At 39.4% G+C, this 15,498-nt stretch overlaps 9 protein-coding genes across 9 annotated transcripts; 4 read left to right on the top strand and 5 right to left on the bottom strand.

Annotated features, from left to right (window-relative positions):
- Positions 1 to 169: 169 nt before the first annotated feature.
- On the top strand, positions 170 to 1,213 carry AAH1 (adenine deaminase; the record flags this gene model as incomplete). Its single annotated transcript, XM_018367616.1, has 1 exon — positions 170 to 1,213. The coding sequence occupies one exon, from the start codon at positions 170 to 172 to the stop codon at positions 1,211 to 1,213; it is 1,044 nt and encodes a 347-aa protein (XP_018219740.1).
- Positions 1,214 to 1,505: 292 nt separating this feature from the next.
- Positions 1,506 to 6,320, bottom strand: THO2 (Tho2p; the record flags this gene model as incomplete). The annotated part of the gene is made up of 1 exon (XM_018367617.1): positions 1,506 to 6,320. The coding sequence occupies one exon, from the start codon at positions 6,318 to 6,320 to the stop codon at positions 1,506 to 1,508; it is 4,815 nt and encodes a 1,604-aa protein (XP_018219741.1).
- Positions 6,321 to 6,975: 655 nt separating this feature from the next.
- Positions 6,976 to 7,035, top strand: YSF3 (U2 snRNP complex subunit YSF3; the record flags this gene model as incomplete). Its single annotated transcript, XM_018367618.1, has 1 exon — positions 6,976 to 7,035. The coding sequence occupies one exon, from the start codon at positions 6,976 to 6,978 to the stop codon at positions 7,033 to 7,035; it is 60 nt and encodes a 19-aa protein (XP_018219742.1).
- A 359-nt stretch (positions 7,036 to 7,394) lies between these two features.
- Positions 7,395 to 8,993, top strand: SRV2 (adenylate cyclase-binding protein; the record flags this gene model as incomplete). The annotated part of the gene is made up of 1 exon (XM_018367619.1): positions 7,395 to 8,993. One exon carries the CDS (start codon positions 7,395 to 7,397, stop codon positions 8,991 to 8,993), a length of 1,599 nt encoding a protein of 532 aa, XP_018219743.1.
- Positions 8,994 to 9,275: 282 nt separating this feature from the next.
- On the bottom strand, positions 9,276 to 10,736 carry NAM9 (mitochondrial 37S ribosomal protein uS4m; the record flags this gene model as incomplete). The annotated part of the gene is made up of 1 exon (XM_018367620.1): positions 9,276 to 10,736. One exon carries the CDS (start codon positions 10,734 to 10,736, stop codon positions 9,276 to 9,278), a length of 1,461 nt encoding a protein of 486 aa, XP_018219744.1.
- A 321-nt stretch (positions 10,737 to 11,057) lies between these two features.
- On the top strand, positions 11,058 to 12,332 carry EAF7 (Eaf7p; the record flags this gene model as incomplete). Its single annotated transcript, XM_018367621.1, has 1 exon — positions 11,058 to 12,332. The coding sequence occupies one exon, from the start codon at positions 11,058 to 11,060 to the stop codon at positions 12,330 to 12,332; it is 1,275 nt and encodes a 424-aa protein (XP_018219745.1).
- Positions 12,333 to 12,582: 250 nt separating this feature from the next.
- FPR1 (peptidylprolyl isomerase FPR1) lies at positions 12,583 to 12,927 on the bottom strand (the record flags this gene model as incomplete). Its single annotated transcript, XM_018367622.1, has 1 exon — positions 12,583 to 12,927. The coding sequence occupies one exon, from the start codon at positions 12,925 to 12,927 to the stop codon at positions 12,583 to 12,585; it is 345 nt and encodes a 114-aa protein (XP_018219746.1).
- Positions 12,928 to 13,168: 241 nt separating this feature from the next.
- On the bottom strand, positions 13,169 to 14,299 carry DI49_4601 (uncharacterized protein; the record flags this gene model as incomplete). Its single annotated transcript, XM_018367623.1, has 1 exon — positions 13,169 to 14,299. One exon carries the CDS (start codon positions 14,297 to 14,299, stop codon positions 13,169 to 13,171), a length of 1,131 nt encoding a protein of 376 aa, XP_018219747.1.
- A 588-nt stretch (positions 14,300 to 14,887) lies between these two features.
- Positions 14,888 to 15,409, bottom strand: FYV6 (Fyv6p; the record flags this gene model as incomplete). The annotated part of the gene is made up of 1 exon (XM_018367624.1): positions 14,888 to 15,409. One exon carries the CDS (start codon positions 15,407 to 15,409, stop codon positions 14,888 to 14,890), a length of 522 nt encoding a protein of 173 aa, XP_018219748.1.
- Between the last annotated feature and the right edge of the window lie 89 nt (positions 15,410 to 15,498).

Below are 15,498 nucleotides of genomic sequence, written 5' to 3' on the forward strand. Positions count from 1 at the left end.
ATACTAATTTGGTGTCAAGAGCCGACCTCATCGCAGAGCAATGTCTCTTGACATCGAGACTGAAAAATTTTACTTCTAAACCTTTAAAAAGGAAACCAGCTTATTTGTGGGCTTTGAGTTATTTCTCAAAAATATAACTCCCAAACGACTAGAAAACAAAAAGAAAAAAATGGTCTCCCAAGAGTTTTTACAAGAATTGCCAAAGTGTGAGCACCACTTACATTTAGAAGGTACTCTGGAACCAGATCTATTGTTCGTATTAGCGAAGAGAAACAACATTACCTTACCCGACGCATTCCCTAAATCAATCGAAGAATTAAACGTAAAATATGAAAAATTCCGCGATCTACAGGATTTCTTAGATTATTATTACATCGGTACCAATGTTTTAATCAAGGAACAAGACTTTTTCGATTTGGCATGGGCTTATTTTGTAAAAGTCCACAAGCAAGGGTTGGTCCATGCTGAGGTTTTTTATGATCCCCAATCCCATACCTCCAGAGACATTTCTATAGAGACAGTCACTAAGGGCTTCCAAAGAGCTTGTGACAAAGCTCAGGCTGAATTCGGTATTACATCCAAGCTTATCATGTGCCTTTTGAGACACATCGAACCTGAAGAATGTTTGAAAACCATCGAAGAAGCCACTCCGTTTATCAAGGATGGTACCATTTCTGCCTTAGGTTTAGATTCTGCTGAAGCGCCATTTCCACCAAATTTATTCGTTGAATGTTACAGAAAAGCAGCCTCTTTAAACCAGGATCTGAGATTGACTGCACACGCAGGTGAAGAAGGTTCTGCTCAGTTCGTCTCAGATGCTCTAGATTTGTTAAATGTGACCAGAATTGATCACGGTATAAATAGTCAACACGATGATGAATTACTGGATAGATTAGCTCGCGATCAAATCTTGCTAACCGTCTGCCCCTTCTCTAACGTCAAACTACAAGTCGTCAAATCTGTTTCTGAGTTGCCATTGCAAAAATTTCTGGACAAAAATGTCCCTTTTTCTTTAAATTCTGATGATCCAGCTTATTTTGGCGGTTATATCTTGGATAACTACATTCAAGTCTCAAAGGATTTCCCACACTGGGATCATGAAACCTGGGGTCGTATTGCTAAGAACGCTATTAATGGTTCTTGGTGTGATGATAAAAGAAAGGGCGACTTGTTGGATAAAGTGGATCAAGTAGTCACTAAGTATTCCAATTAATACCATATCTAGGTCATCCAAGTCATATTTTCATTAAATGTTTTTTTTAAATCATATTTCGTAAATGTATACCATTGTATATATTTACAGAATCTCATCCGACATTCAGTCTCACTTCTCTCTACATATATCAACAAAGATTAAAATAGAAATTTTCGTATAGATGGAATTTCTATAATTTTATTTATGTAATTATACAGGCAGTCTACAATAGTCTTTGGTATATATGTACGTGCATGTTATCATCTTTCAACATTCCCAAAGGGACTTAGACTATGTGGACTGTTCAAAATTAACGTTGATATCTACTAACATTATTACCTCCCTTGGGGCCTTGAGGAAGAGCCTGTGTATTGCTCTTTCTGTTTGTGTTGTATCTTTGGGTTTCATTGGGTCTACGATTGCTACTACTGTTATTTGCACTGAAGTTGCTACCGCTATCTCTTGTACTTCTATAGTCTTGTCTCTGAAATTTGCTTCTGTTACCATCATCCTTCTTGAACCTTTTATTGGGCTTTTCATCATTCTCTGAAGGCATTTCACGCTTGTAGGATGGCGTTTGTTGGTAGGATGTGTTCTTGTTGTTATCATTACTTCCTTGTGATGGCTTTTCCGGAAACCTTAGTTGAGGACGTTGCGAGTTAGTTTTCTTATAGTCTTCACGTGGACGAGTATCTCTTTGCTGATCAAAGCTCTCGCCTCTGTCCGGACCAGCTTGTCTAGCTGGTCTGCTTCTGTCATTATAAACTTTGCCTTTGCTAGGTCTGGTGGGCAATTCCGATCTTTTGTGTGGATAACTGGTACTTGGCTTGCTATTTTTCAAGCCAGAACGATCACTGCTTGAAGTTTTATAGTTAGCATTATTATATGTATCTTTGGCTCCGGTACTCCCGCCATATCTACTTGACCTTTTGGTATATTCGGGACCAAAAGTCTCAGAGCGGGAGTTGGCCACGCCAGTATATGGCTCACGCGATATGTTCTTGATGTGCCTCTTGAGCGCCTCAATCTTTTCAGCAAAGTCCGGATTCTGAGGGTTTTGAATCAAAGATCTGAAATATCTTTCAAATATTTCTAAAGTTAAATTTCTGAAATCAAAAATTGGCATATTTTGTTTCGACAATTTTTTCAAATTCCAAGTTTCACTATCATTTTCTACCAAGGAAATTGCCTTTTGTAAATGGTTTGTAGCCAGGTAGTGATTTATATCATCCAAATGCCTCGTAACTTTGGAATAGGACCATTGGCTGCTAGAAGGCTTTGTTGGAATTGCGGGCTCATTATGCGAATAGCTCCATTTGTCGTTGATACCAAGTTCCGTACTATTATTGGTGGCACTTTTGGAGGAATCGTTTTGAAGTCGTTGCGATTTGTTAAGCTCTAGTTGCTTTCTCAAAGCCAACTGCTTTTGTTCATTTTGGTAAGCTGTCTCATAACACTTAATTTCTTCCAATTCGGCTTCATAGATTTTCTTTTGAGCTGCTTCCTCTTCAGTTAAGCTGCAGAATTCATCCAATTCTAAAGCTTTCTTTAAGCGCGCCTTCAAATGACCTATTAATGCACTACTTGGTAATTTAATATCCTCTCTTTCTTCATTTACCAAGTTTTCCTCTAAGGTTGTGTAAACCAACTGAATATGTGTTTTTAGTATTGGGAAGACACTAGTAACGTGCTTCATGAATTCAATACCATTTCTAATTGACATATAGTTTTTTTCGGATAAGAGATCAATAATTTGTTCTGTAATAATTGAGTGCCATTCGTATAACTTCCTAGAAGCTTGTTCGTCTAAATCGCCATTTATTCTCATTTCTTCTAGTTTTTTCAAAACATCAGTAAAAAAGAGACCCAAGTTACCTGCTTCTGAACTAGTACAGCAGAACAGCAGTGTTTTTAGAATATTGGAGGAGATAAAGGTGTTTAGAATTGACATCAAATTTTCTGCATTGAAGGCCATGAAAATGAAATATGAAGAGAAAAGTGCATCAGAAGGAGAAAACAAAACTCTTGGGACCACGCAATTCTGTATGAAGACTTTGATTTGATTGTCCTCACAATCTTTGTTCCAGATATTTGACTTTTCGGACACGAGTTCTGCGGTTTTCTTATAGGCTCTTTGATGAGATATTCCGGTAACTAAGACATCTTTAATTTGATTCTGGACTGAGTGTTTTTTTCTGTTTGACATTTGGTCAGTATTTTTCCCAGAGAGAGTGTTCTTGCGTTCATCGTATAATGATTTATCAAAATGAATATCATACAACGAAAGTCTCCAAAAAGTAGTAAAAAGATCTTTTGAAATCTTTGTTAAATCGACATCATCAAACTCTGCCCCTTCAACCAATTGCTCAATAGAAAAATTTTCGTTTTCGTTTATTTGGTTATCTAAATAGTCTCTCCAAATGTGAAAGACCCATGGTGTCGATAGATGGAACCGATTCGTCAATTCTACAAATGGCAAAACGTTTTCTTCGAATGCTTCTGCTTTTAAACAGTGCTTGATCAATTCAATAAACGACCATAACAATGTGTTCATTTCATCACATCTTGTGGACAAGATCTTGTAGTGAGAGTCCTGGGTATTCGCCTTTAAATTCAGAGAATATAACAAAAGAATAATTTCAGAGATAGCGTTTTGGTCGGTGAAAAATGAGGTTAGTTTTGATGCAATATCGGAATTGTCATCTCTAAAGTCATAAATCAAATGTCTTGCATACTGTTTCAATGGTTTCCCTGAATTTAACATCAACAGCTGCTTCACGTTGACTTCATTTAGATCCCTGATACCACCGACAGTAATGATTAACTCCTTTAAGATGGAAACGGCTATGATATTTCCATTATGCAAAGTTTTCAAAATGTAAGTGATTATGTTTGAGATGTCCATATTAGGACAATTTTTGGCTAAACCGGCAATGAATATTGATAATCGTTGTACCCACATGGCTTGATTGACACCGTCAAATTGAACAGCAGGTCTGCTATAAGTTAAACGTAGTAACAGTACATATTGCAATACATCATATGCAAATTCGTTGAAATACTTTGTAGTGTAGACGACAAGCTCTGAGACTTTATCATAATTTTCAATCTGTTTAACTGCAGGCACCAATGAAGCCAACGGATTCGTGGAAATCAGTTTAGCAAACCTTCTAGATTCCTTGGCTATGGTATCTATACTCAAAGCCTTCAAAATGCTCTTGGCTTCTCTTTCAGTTTTATTGAAGCTTACTTTTATTGGTAAATTATCTTGAGATAGTTTTGTCATCATCTCATTGTAAATAAAACACCTCTTGTCAAAGGGAAAAAGCTTCATCAGTTCATAAACCTCCGATGTGGCGATTGGATTATCCTGTAACAGCGGGATGGCAGGGAAAATGAATTTTCTTACAAAATCCACCCACTTGTCAACTGTACTTTGCAAAAACTCAGTGCCTTGATTTTTCTGAATATCAGCTACACCAATACGTGAGATCTTGCTCAATAGCGTGGGGGTGTTGGCTAAATAGGGCCCAATGATAGACAAAAATGTATGTGACTTTTCAAATAGGTCATCAATGGATGCAAAAGGGACAAGGGCACTATTCCATTCAGAGTAGTAAAATACATACTTTGTATTCAATTCGAATGATTCAAATGGATCATGTGTTTTGTATTTGTGGATCAATCTTGGCTTATGAGCTAGGATGCCATTATCTATCCGAGTTACCATTAAAGCAGACGCCATGTTGTTTGACTCATCGCGAGATGTCTTTGACGTGTATAAAGGATCTAAAAGATATTCAAATATTCTGCCAAAATATTTTGATATGGATTCATTAACATATAGTATTTTTGGATGTTCCTTTAGTATGTGGACAACAGGAGTAATACAACCATGAATTAATAAACGCTCTAATAAATTTATTTTACCAAATGATAAAGTATCGTTTTTCTGCTTGTCTTTCAAGTCTGCTTCGTTACTTGTTTCTGAGGCTTTGTCCTTGTCCTTATCGTCATCCTTCACAAGCGCAGTATCCTCATTATTCTCATCTTCAGTCGATAAAGCTGCTGCCATAGCCAAAGGGTTTTCTATGCCTTTAGTGGATTCTGCTTCTAATTCGGTTTCTAAATCCTCCGTATACTTTTGTAGAGATTCCATATCAGGCTTTACGTTATCCCAAATGGAATAGAAATTGATAAACCCTGTGTTTATTAAAATGCAACACATGTCCATATACTTCTGGTGATTTTCCTTATCAACCTGTTCCTTATATTGGGATAAATTGAATGAGATAATGTTAGCCGCAATCATGTTACCACCTACATTTAAGGTAGAGTAATTCGAATTATCGGCCACATGGTTAGAGGGCCAAAAATCCGATTTCTGCAAAAACTCGATAAAAAATTGGTACTCTTCAGTAATAAACTGACAGGAAACGTTTAGGATGACATCTAAAGAACGAATGGAATCTAAAGAATATTTCCCCATAATATGATACATCTCTTCCAAATATGCATGAACTTTAAGAGAATTGTCTGGATCGTAATACGCCAATAACAATAAAGCTACCAATTGAGCGTAACCTACTGAATTTTCCACCAAAAGGTTATATTTTTTTACTTCATATTTTGATTTTTTCAACAAATGTCTCAGTAAAGTAGTTTGTTCCTTATTTAATAACTTCGAGGATATCCAACTAAATTTAAACAGCTCTTCATGTAGGGACGGTATCAGCTTACACAATGATATGGTGTTCGTGTCCTTTATATTGGGCACGGAACTCGAAACAGCAATGAGCATTTTGCCCACTAGGGAAGCCTGCGACCCTTTTCTGTCACCGTTCACCAACTCTTCTATAAACAGTGCAATATCGGAGAGCCTGAGAGGGGAACCTTCATCGCCTTGATTTATGAAATCAAACAATTCGATAAATAAAATCTTCAGCCAATGTTCCTTTTCGTCATTCGATTCCAGCGCAATAAAGTCCGAACATAGAGCTTTTGATCGTTCAGACCAGTTCGTTATTGTTTCCTCCGTTAGAATAGTTGCCTGGTTCAGTAAACCTGGAGATATGACCTGCCGGGAAAGAGCATCCAGTCTTGAAAGAAGCGTCTGTGTTGTCATAGTGTCCTGTAATGTATATCTATATGTATATGTGTCGGCCGCGACTACCTTACTTCTTCTGCTTCTCTTTTAGCAAAGACAAAAAAGACCAATAAAAAGCACACACACCAAAGTTGTACAGCTGCGTCTCCTAATTCATCAACATCATCCTTGTGCGTAAATTCTCACATATTATCCTACATGTTGGAAGAAATAGCGGAAAATCTAAAGGCGCAACTAGGCACCGCTGTCACCCGGGAAGGATAAATGAAGATAAGAACTCCCATACATAGCAAGGAAGTATCGTTATTGGTAATAGCGATGCACAGCAGAAAACTGTAGGGATCACGGGGATAATGGTATGTTGAATTTGTTTACGCTTTGGTTTTCACTTGATTTGGCTTTGTTCTGTGGTACTAACTAAGCATGCGATGGACGTGCAGGCCCGTGTGGTTATACGTCATGTTAGGACTTGAAATAGTCAGAGAAGCAGAGACAGTCGAAACTGCAGAAAATATACAAGCAGAAGTACATAGGGTTGGGAGATGAGAATACCGCGCAAGAGGAATGGCAGAAGAACGTCAGGATCGACACACTGAACTCTCTGCAGGCCCACTCGGCGTCCTTGGAGTACATTTCGTTGAGTCGAGGGGACCTCAGTATACGGGACACTCGTATGCATCTCCTGAAATCCATGTCTCCTGGTTATAAAGATTACTTGGAAGGAGAGAAGTAGACTGCCGCATCTGCATACATAACTATATAAGTATATCCATATATTTGTATCCAAACGTAGTATATTGACATTGCAAACAAATCAAGGGAGCATACCGCACCCGCACCGTAGCGAGGATGCACACAATTGCACGTCATCATGGTGTTAGTGCTTATTGTCCAACATTGTTGTCACCATATTAAGAGAAATAACCAACTGAAACACTAACAGCCCGTTTCGTCGTAAATGATGTTTATAAAGCGTGAAGATATAAACAGGGATCTGATTAAAGCTTTATTGGTATAGGAGAAGCCGATTTTGTAGTTCTCTACAACCATACTGAAACAAACAAGTTTAGTCGCCACCACCGAATTGGAACCATGCCCGACTCTAAATATACAATGCAAGGTTATAACCTTGTTAAACTATTGAAAAGGTTAGAAGAAGCCACCGCTAGATTGGAGGATGTTACCATTTACCAAGAAGGTTACATTCAAAGCAAATTAGACGCTTCCAAGACGAACGTATCTAGCAACTCGGGTACTTCCACCAGCAGAGCACCTACAAAGGGTTCTTCTTTAGAGAACGTTCCAGAAGTCCAAGAAGATCCGAAATGCGTTACTGCCTTCCAGACTTATATTAATGAAAACATTGATAGGTTGGTAGAGCTATCAGGGAAGATCGATGCAGTGGTCTTAGATGCTTTGCATTTGCTAAAAGGAGGATTTCAATCCCAGTTGATTTTCTTGAGAGCTGCTGTAAAGTCTAAGAAACCGGATTATTCCTCTCAAACATTTGCTGATTCTTTGAGACCCATCAACGAAAACATCATAAAACTGGGTCAATTGAAGGAATCGAACCGTCAAAGTAAGTACTTTGCATATTTGAGTGCTTTATCTGAAGGTGCTCCTTTATTCTCTTGGGTCGCAGTGGACACCCCGGTATCCATGGTCACAGATTTCAAAGATGCAGCACAGTTCTGGACCAATAGAATTTTGAAGGATTTCAGAGAATCCGATCCCATCGCCGTTGAATGGGTCAAGACTTTCTTGACCGCTTTTGATAATTTGAAAACTTACATCAAAGAGTATCATACTACTGGTGTGTCTTGGAAGAACGACGGTATGGAGTTTGCCGATGCTATGGCTCAATCGGCAAATACAACACCAGTTCCATCAGCGCCAGCTTCAACTAATTCACAAACAGGCAGTTCAGCAGCCGCACCACCACCTCCTCCTCCACCGGCACCACCAGCTTCTGTGTTCGAAATTTCTAACGATGCTCCCTCGAGTAGCAATAATTCTGGTAACGTCGGTATTGGTGCTGTTTTTGCTGAATTAAACCAAGGTGAAGACATCACTAAAGGTTTGAAAAAAGTAGATAAATCTCAACAAACTCACAAGAACCCTGAACTGCGTCACTCTTCCACTGTTTCCTCCGCGGAAGGTAAAACTGGTCCACCACCAAGACCAAAGAAGCCATCGACATTAAAAACTAAGAAACCTCCAAGAAGGGAATTAGTGGGTAACAAGTGGTTTATCGAGAACTACGAAAACGACACCGAGTCTCTAGTTATTGAGGCTAACAGAGATGAGTCTATCTTCATAGGTAAATGTTCTCAAGTACTTGTTCAAATCAAAGGTAAGGTCAACGCTATCTCATTGAGCGAAACTGAATCATGCAGCGTGGTTCTTGATTCCAGTATTTCTGGAATGGATATCATTAAATCAAATAAGTTTGGTATTCAAGTTAACCATTCGGTACCTCAAATTTCTATCGATAAATCGGATGGCGGTAACATCTATTTATCTAAGGAATCTTTGAACACCGAAATATACACTTCTTGTTCAACTGCCATCAATGTTAACTTACCAATCGGAGAAGACGATGATTATGTGGAATTTCCAATCCCTGAACAAATGAAGCATAACTTCGCCGATGGCAAATTCAAATCTGCCGTTTTTGAACATGCTGGTTAAAACAGTATAAATCATATAAAAGAAACCGCTCAACCAAAGAAACTATACCTTCATGAATTAGACTGAAAAGTTAATGAATAAACAATTATATACTTTTTGTAAGAATTTTTTTCATGTGTAGTTTATTTTTAAAGAAAGATAAACCAAAAAAAAAAAGGCATCTACAGGATCACTTTCATATCTGCTCAAATTATAAAGCTTGAGAAGAAGGTTTTATTTATTTACAGTGAAAAGCGAGTTCCAAGTTCAGTTCGGGAACATAATAGACAAACAGTAATACAATCATTTACCGTTTCTTAAGTAGTACATATACGCACGTTCGTGAACAGGGACATCAAATGGCGAAATGACTTCAGATTGGCCTGGTCTCGCAACAGGGTCTCTCAAATATACAGCATGACATGTCTTGAAAGATATTTCTAAGTGATGTGGTAAAATGGCAAAAGGTGATAAAAACGGTCTTGGCTTCCATGGTGTGAAAAATGGTTTTTTGGCGTCTTGTCTACCATAAACATGATTCCTTTGCCATGGCAAATTTATTAACCCACGTGCCTTTTGCTCGTCGCTTTCCAATTCAGAAGTCTTAAGTGGATCATGATACTTCAAGTCTTTGGCCCATTTGGGGTCGAACGCGATAGATCCATTCGAGGTATCGCTCATTCTAGTTTTAAAATGAGCAGTTATATCTTTAGTCCATAACTTGGCACATTCTGATAACGTCTTCTTACCAGATCTAATCGAAGATTTGGCTCCATCAGATAGTTCTTTCTTTGTGGCTTCGTTAAGACTTAGAAAGTCTGCTGCCCATGAAGATATCTCCTCCGATTTCAATTTAAAAAGGTTTTCTCTTTTCAATTCACCTGAGTTGAAAAAGTCTTGATAAGCGCTATGGACACTTTGCAATAACTGAGGATTCTGGATTTCAGGAAGGCCTTTCTTGAGCTCATCTATCGACAACGGTTCGTTATCTAGCTTACCCATTTCTTTCTCAACATTCAACAGCTTGCTCAACATACCTTCCTGTGTACATTCCTTCAAAGCATTGTATTGCTGTGACTCCAAATTTTTGTTGTATTGTTTTAAAAATTCTTGGAATTGAAGCTTTTTTGGATTAGAATCTGACATAGTTTCGAGCTTTTTCAGCTTTTTGTCCCAAACTTCTTTTGAGTTTGTCTTTGCCTCCTTGACATATTTATTCCATAAAGTAATTTGAGTCTTATCAACCGCCAGTCCTTCTTCGAAACTTGGTTTTTTGGCACCTAGGGCCTCAAGAACTTTGTCTGGTTTGACACTAAACACATCCCCAGGCTTTAATGTATAATTCGGATGCTTCATTTTTGTACCATTTACACGAACATTACCATGTAAAATGAATTGACGAGCTTGCCTGACGGATGAAGCAAACATAGCTCTAAATAAGGCAAAATCAAGTCTTTTTTCCAATACAGCAAACGTCTGCAACAAAAATGGAGTTTCCTTGATTTCACCACCACGCAATGAAGCATCCAACTGAGCTACTGAATCTAACTTAGGTTTGAAAGCATTTTGCCATCTCTTTTCTGTCAAATGTTCACCATGATAGGCTCGGGTTTCCTGCTTTGCTGTCCATTTCTGTTGATATAAAGATTTAGACTTTAAGTCCACACTGCCCTTTTTGTATAAATTGAATAGATTGTACTTATTGAAAGAAGTACGTACTCGTCCTCTTGCCAGAGATTTCAGCAAATTGGCCTTTCTTGGCATTTTCTCTCTGTATTAATTACCACACAGTGATCCTTCAAAGAGAGAACAGATTCTAACAGCTGTTTCTACTGAATACGTATCTCGAGCGCTTGCACTTACCCTTGCGGAAAAATAATCTGTGCAACTCAGGTTCTTGTTTGATGTGCGACTTTAATGTAGTCCTTAAACAATTATTGGAAGGCCATTCGGCTACCTATTTGAAAAGTGAAAATCGTGCTTAACGAAGAAATCAATAATAACAGTCATAAAGATAAAATAGTTAATATTGAAAGGGTATTTACATTCAAATATTGCTTTTGACCAACATCCACTCTACATGCGATGGCAGTACACTGGACGATTGTAGATGAAATACGACTTCTTAGATGGGCATCCGAATTCAAGCCGGCCGGAATTCATAAGCATTTTCACATGTTTTGTATAGTGGAAAGAATGAACTCGCCAGATAAGTATCCAGTGACATTATTGCAGAAGGAGACCATGAAATTGGGGAAAGTTTTTACCGCTACAGATATATGGGAGAAATTGAGTCAATCTTACAACTTAAAAGACATTGACAAAAGGGAAACTACGTTTCCCATCGCAACCACGACAGATAGTGCGACAAATGATAATGATTATGATGATAACGATAAGAGTATTCATGAGGAAACGTTACTAGAGCTGAACAATCGAATAAGGACACGAAAACAAGACTTTACTCTGCCTTGGGACGAATACGGGGAATTGATCTTAGAAAATGCAAAAAAGAGTCCAACCCCAAATGAAGAGGAAACGCAAATTGAGCCTTCAAATGATACGAACGGTCAAACACCCAAGAAGACGGCTGAAAGTCCTAAAAAAACTGTCAAAAAGGAAGAAAACAAAGATGTGGAAGGTGGAAAAGTAGGTGACCTAAAAGAATCTAACCCAAATGAGAATAATAGCCCTACGCTTGATTCCAAAAACGAATCAATGCAAGGCCTACCAGATGATGGAAAAGACAAAAAAACAGAACATTCGAGTGATGAGGAACAGAAGATGAAAAACGAAAGTAAAGCCGCAGCTCCTATAAGGAAATCTCAAAGGTTGAAAAGGAACAAAGAGGTAAAATTTGAAGACGAAGGCAGAGAAGAAGCAGGAGAAGAAAAAGAGCAAGAAGAAGACGAGGGATTAGTAAAAGAAGACTATGATAAAGTCATCGAAGAAGAAGGCGAAGAATGTAATGGGAACGAAGAAGAAAATGATGAACGCGAAAAGTCTAGCTCTTCTGAAACCACGAATGGATCTGAAAGTGAGGAAGCTGACGAAACACTCGAATCTGATTCTGATCATGAGAGGGAGGACACAGAAAAGGACCTAGGTGCAAAGCCTGATTCTGAACGTGACACTTTAAAAAGGAAAATTGAAAATAAGAATGAAGAGAGTACACAGGACGGTGAAAAAAAGAATTCCAAAGCTCAGGATGAACCATTAGCGAGAAGAACGAGGCATTCGTCATCTGCAGGGAACACCAGCAATGAAACCTCGCCAAAGAGGCAAAGACGAAAGGCAGGTTCCCGCAAAAATAGGACTCCGGCCACTAGAGTATCCAGTAGGCTTCGAAACAAAAAATAGTAGAATGCGCGACTCAGAGAAGAACATGAAGAGAAGTGCACATTTATTTACATATAGACACATGTGTTTAGAATAAGTTATGACAGGTATAGAAAAATATCCATATTAGAAAATCAAAAGATTGATATGCTTTTCCTCCTTCAGTTTTTTTGGAGTTATATATCTATTTTGATTATTTACGGGCACGAATACTTTGTTAGAGAGATAAATAGAAAGCGGCCGTCTAGCTCAATTGAGTGCTAATTTTTGCCTAGTTGACCTTCAACAACTCAACGTCGAAAACCAAAGTACTGTTTGGTGGAATCAAACCTGGGAAACCACGTGGGCCATAAGCGTATGGGCCTGGGATGGTCAATCTAGCCTTTTCACCAACAGACAACTTTGGAATACCAACATCCCAACCTTTGATGACTTGGCCGACACCAATGTTGCATTGGAATGGAGAACCTCTGTCAACGGAGGAATCAAATTTTTGGCCGTTTTCTAAAGTACCGGTGTAGTGGATAGTAACCAAATCACCAGTCTTTGGGAAGGTGGCTCCGTCACCTGGGGATAATCTGTCAATTTTGACGTTACCTTCAATTACTTCAGACATTGTTGCTTGCTTTAATTGCTTGTTTGCGGAAGAGGGGCGGAAGTTTCCAATGGGTAGAAATAAGTACTATTCAGCTTTTATCATGGCAAAAGATCCTTTCAACGACGTTCTTTTTTCGGCAATTTTTTGCCCCAGCAAGGCTGAGCCGGGTGAGCGGCGATGTTCAATTCTATTAAGGGGATAACAATGGAATTCTTTATACGTAGTAAGGTATATATGTAGTTATGTAGCTAACTGATATCTAGTTCAAAACTGCAACCAGTTTCTCACCAGAGTTCTTGCCCTGCCTGATGTCGTCAAGGAGTTGTGGGATATCGTCCAGCCCCTTCTTGTAGACCTTGACAGGGATGTGGTGGATTTCGCCGTCATTGACCTTTGCATTGATGAATTTGATGAACTTGATGCCGGCTGTCTTGTATTGCGGGTCGGCCGGTAAAGTCACGTTTCCGAATGGAACGTCGTTGCCGGCTATCAGGTACAACATGGTCCCGTCGACACTGACGTTTTGCCTCCTGTTTTCCTCTTTAACGTTCTTGTCAGTTAAACTTGTCAATTCAATGACGGTGGCATCCAGTTCATCAGCGGCACATTGGTACACCTGTTGCAGCGTGCCTAGATCAGAGACACAGTCCACCAAGTAGGGGATATTGTTGTACTTCCTCTTAATTTGTTYGATAACATCAGCATCATGGTAATCGAAAAGTTCATCGGCACCGTATTCTTTCAATTGCTTCTCGTGTTTCCGGGAAGCGACGACGATGATCTTGGTAAAACCGTTCAGTTTTTTGGCCAACTGGATCAGTGGTTGACCCACGGCGGTGGCACCACCCCATAATAAAATGGGGTGGTCCCTTTGTGGGGTGGCGGGTTCCCACTTCAAGTCCAGACCAAAATTATGGGTTAGGATCATACCAGCAGTGCTCAAAGACACTGGAAGGGTAACAGCACCTTCCAAGGACTTAACGGGACCTTCAGGTAGACTGTCCTTCCCAGACAATCTCCATTCCCTGGCTGGTCTATAAGCAATCTCGGATGAGATGGCTGAATATTCGGCAAAGGCACCATTGGAGGGGAATCTCACGGAGGCACCGTGAACAAACCCGTAAATGTAATCGCCAATGGCAAAGTGCTTGGAATCGACGCCTGGACCCAATTTAACAATTTGGCCGGCAACGTCACAGCCTAGGAGGGAACCTTGAGGCCCAATTTTGTAGTCAATGTGCTTCCAATCGGTGGGGTTACCAGCAACAACAACGGTCTTAACCAGAACGAATCCTTCTTCCAATTCAGGAATGGGAATATCCTGCTTGACAACAGCTTTGCCATCTTCAATGATGACGGCTTTCATGGTTTCTGGAATAGAGGCTGACATGTTCGTATGTGTTAGAGTATAAATGTGTATTGTGTAACTTGCCGTTCTATATTCGATAGAAATACAAGTTGGGAATGAAATTGAGGAAAGACCTAAGCAGAAAAAACTACTCCCTTTTAATCGAAAAATATCCGGGACTTGTTGGGTGATTTCTTTCACGAGCAGCGTTGTTCTGAGGGTCCGATGGTATTCAAAGGAGGTAGCCTATCCTACTTGCCAGACACTAAGCGCATACAAGATGGATCCGCGTGACGATCCCTCCGGTGCCGAGGGGAGGAATCTTAGTCAGCTAGCAATTAAACTGCTTTCAAAACCGGTAACACAACGAAATGAGCAATCGTTAGTCAGCAATATATTTGTTTTGAGGCTTGATGCTTTGGTCTTTCCACTCTCTATTATTCCATTACTGGGGCTGTGGAGCACCACAAGGACGATAGTATACACTGAAAGAAGAGGCGGAGTAGTAAAAAATAAACGGGTGTTAACCATATGTGCAAGGTACGTATACTAAACAAAGGAAGTTTCGACTCTCGGTCTCTGTTCTGAATGGGTTAGATACTTCGGCGAGAATGACTGGGCAAGCGCAGATCACTTGTCTAGTTTCTTATTCAGTTTTTTTATGGATATTTTAATCTTTGGCCTCGAATTTAGAGGCTTTATACCTTTGATTTGTATGTTGCTATCCAGGCTTGTTTTGACTTTTACGTCCCCTTCTGGATTAGCCGTAGCGTTAGTACCCTTGAGCAAAGCTTTTTTCTTTCTTTCAAAGCTAGTTGCCTTGGCATTCAAGTACTCATTCAGTTCCTTTTCCTTTTTCAGCGCCTCATTCTTACTGTTCTGGTAGAATGCTAATTCGTCTTTGCTCAGCCTGGTAAAGCTTTCGCGGTCTCTCACCAACCCATTGTATTGCTTTTGTTTACTGATTGCATTTGACCTCAGCTGGTCTCGCAGGGATTTCCTAGTTTTCCTCTTGTACTCTGATTCGTATTTCTTCTGCTCCACTTGTTCTCGTATCTTCTGGGTTTCTATGTTGCTTACTCCTTCCGATACAAATTTCAACGGTTTCTTGCCTCCTGTATTGTTACTCGTATTATTGGCCGCAGATGACATGGTACTGGTACGATAATATTAGTTTTTACGCTTTTGCTCTTCCATATCGATCCTCTCTTACGTGATGGTGTATATGTGCATTCAGTTAA

The sequence above is a fragment of the Saccharomyces eubayanus genome, chromosome XIV, assembly GCF_001298625.1.
Source record: "Saccharomyces eubayanus strain FM1318 chromosome XIV, whole genome shotgun sequence".
Lineage (NCBI taxonomy): Eukaryota > Fungi > Ascomycota > Saccharomycetes > Saccharomycetales > Saccharomycetaceae > Saccharomyces > Saccharomyces eubayanus.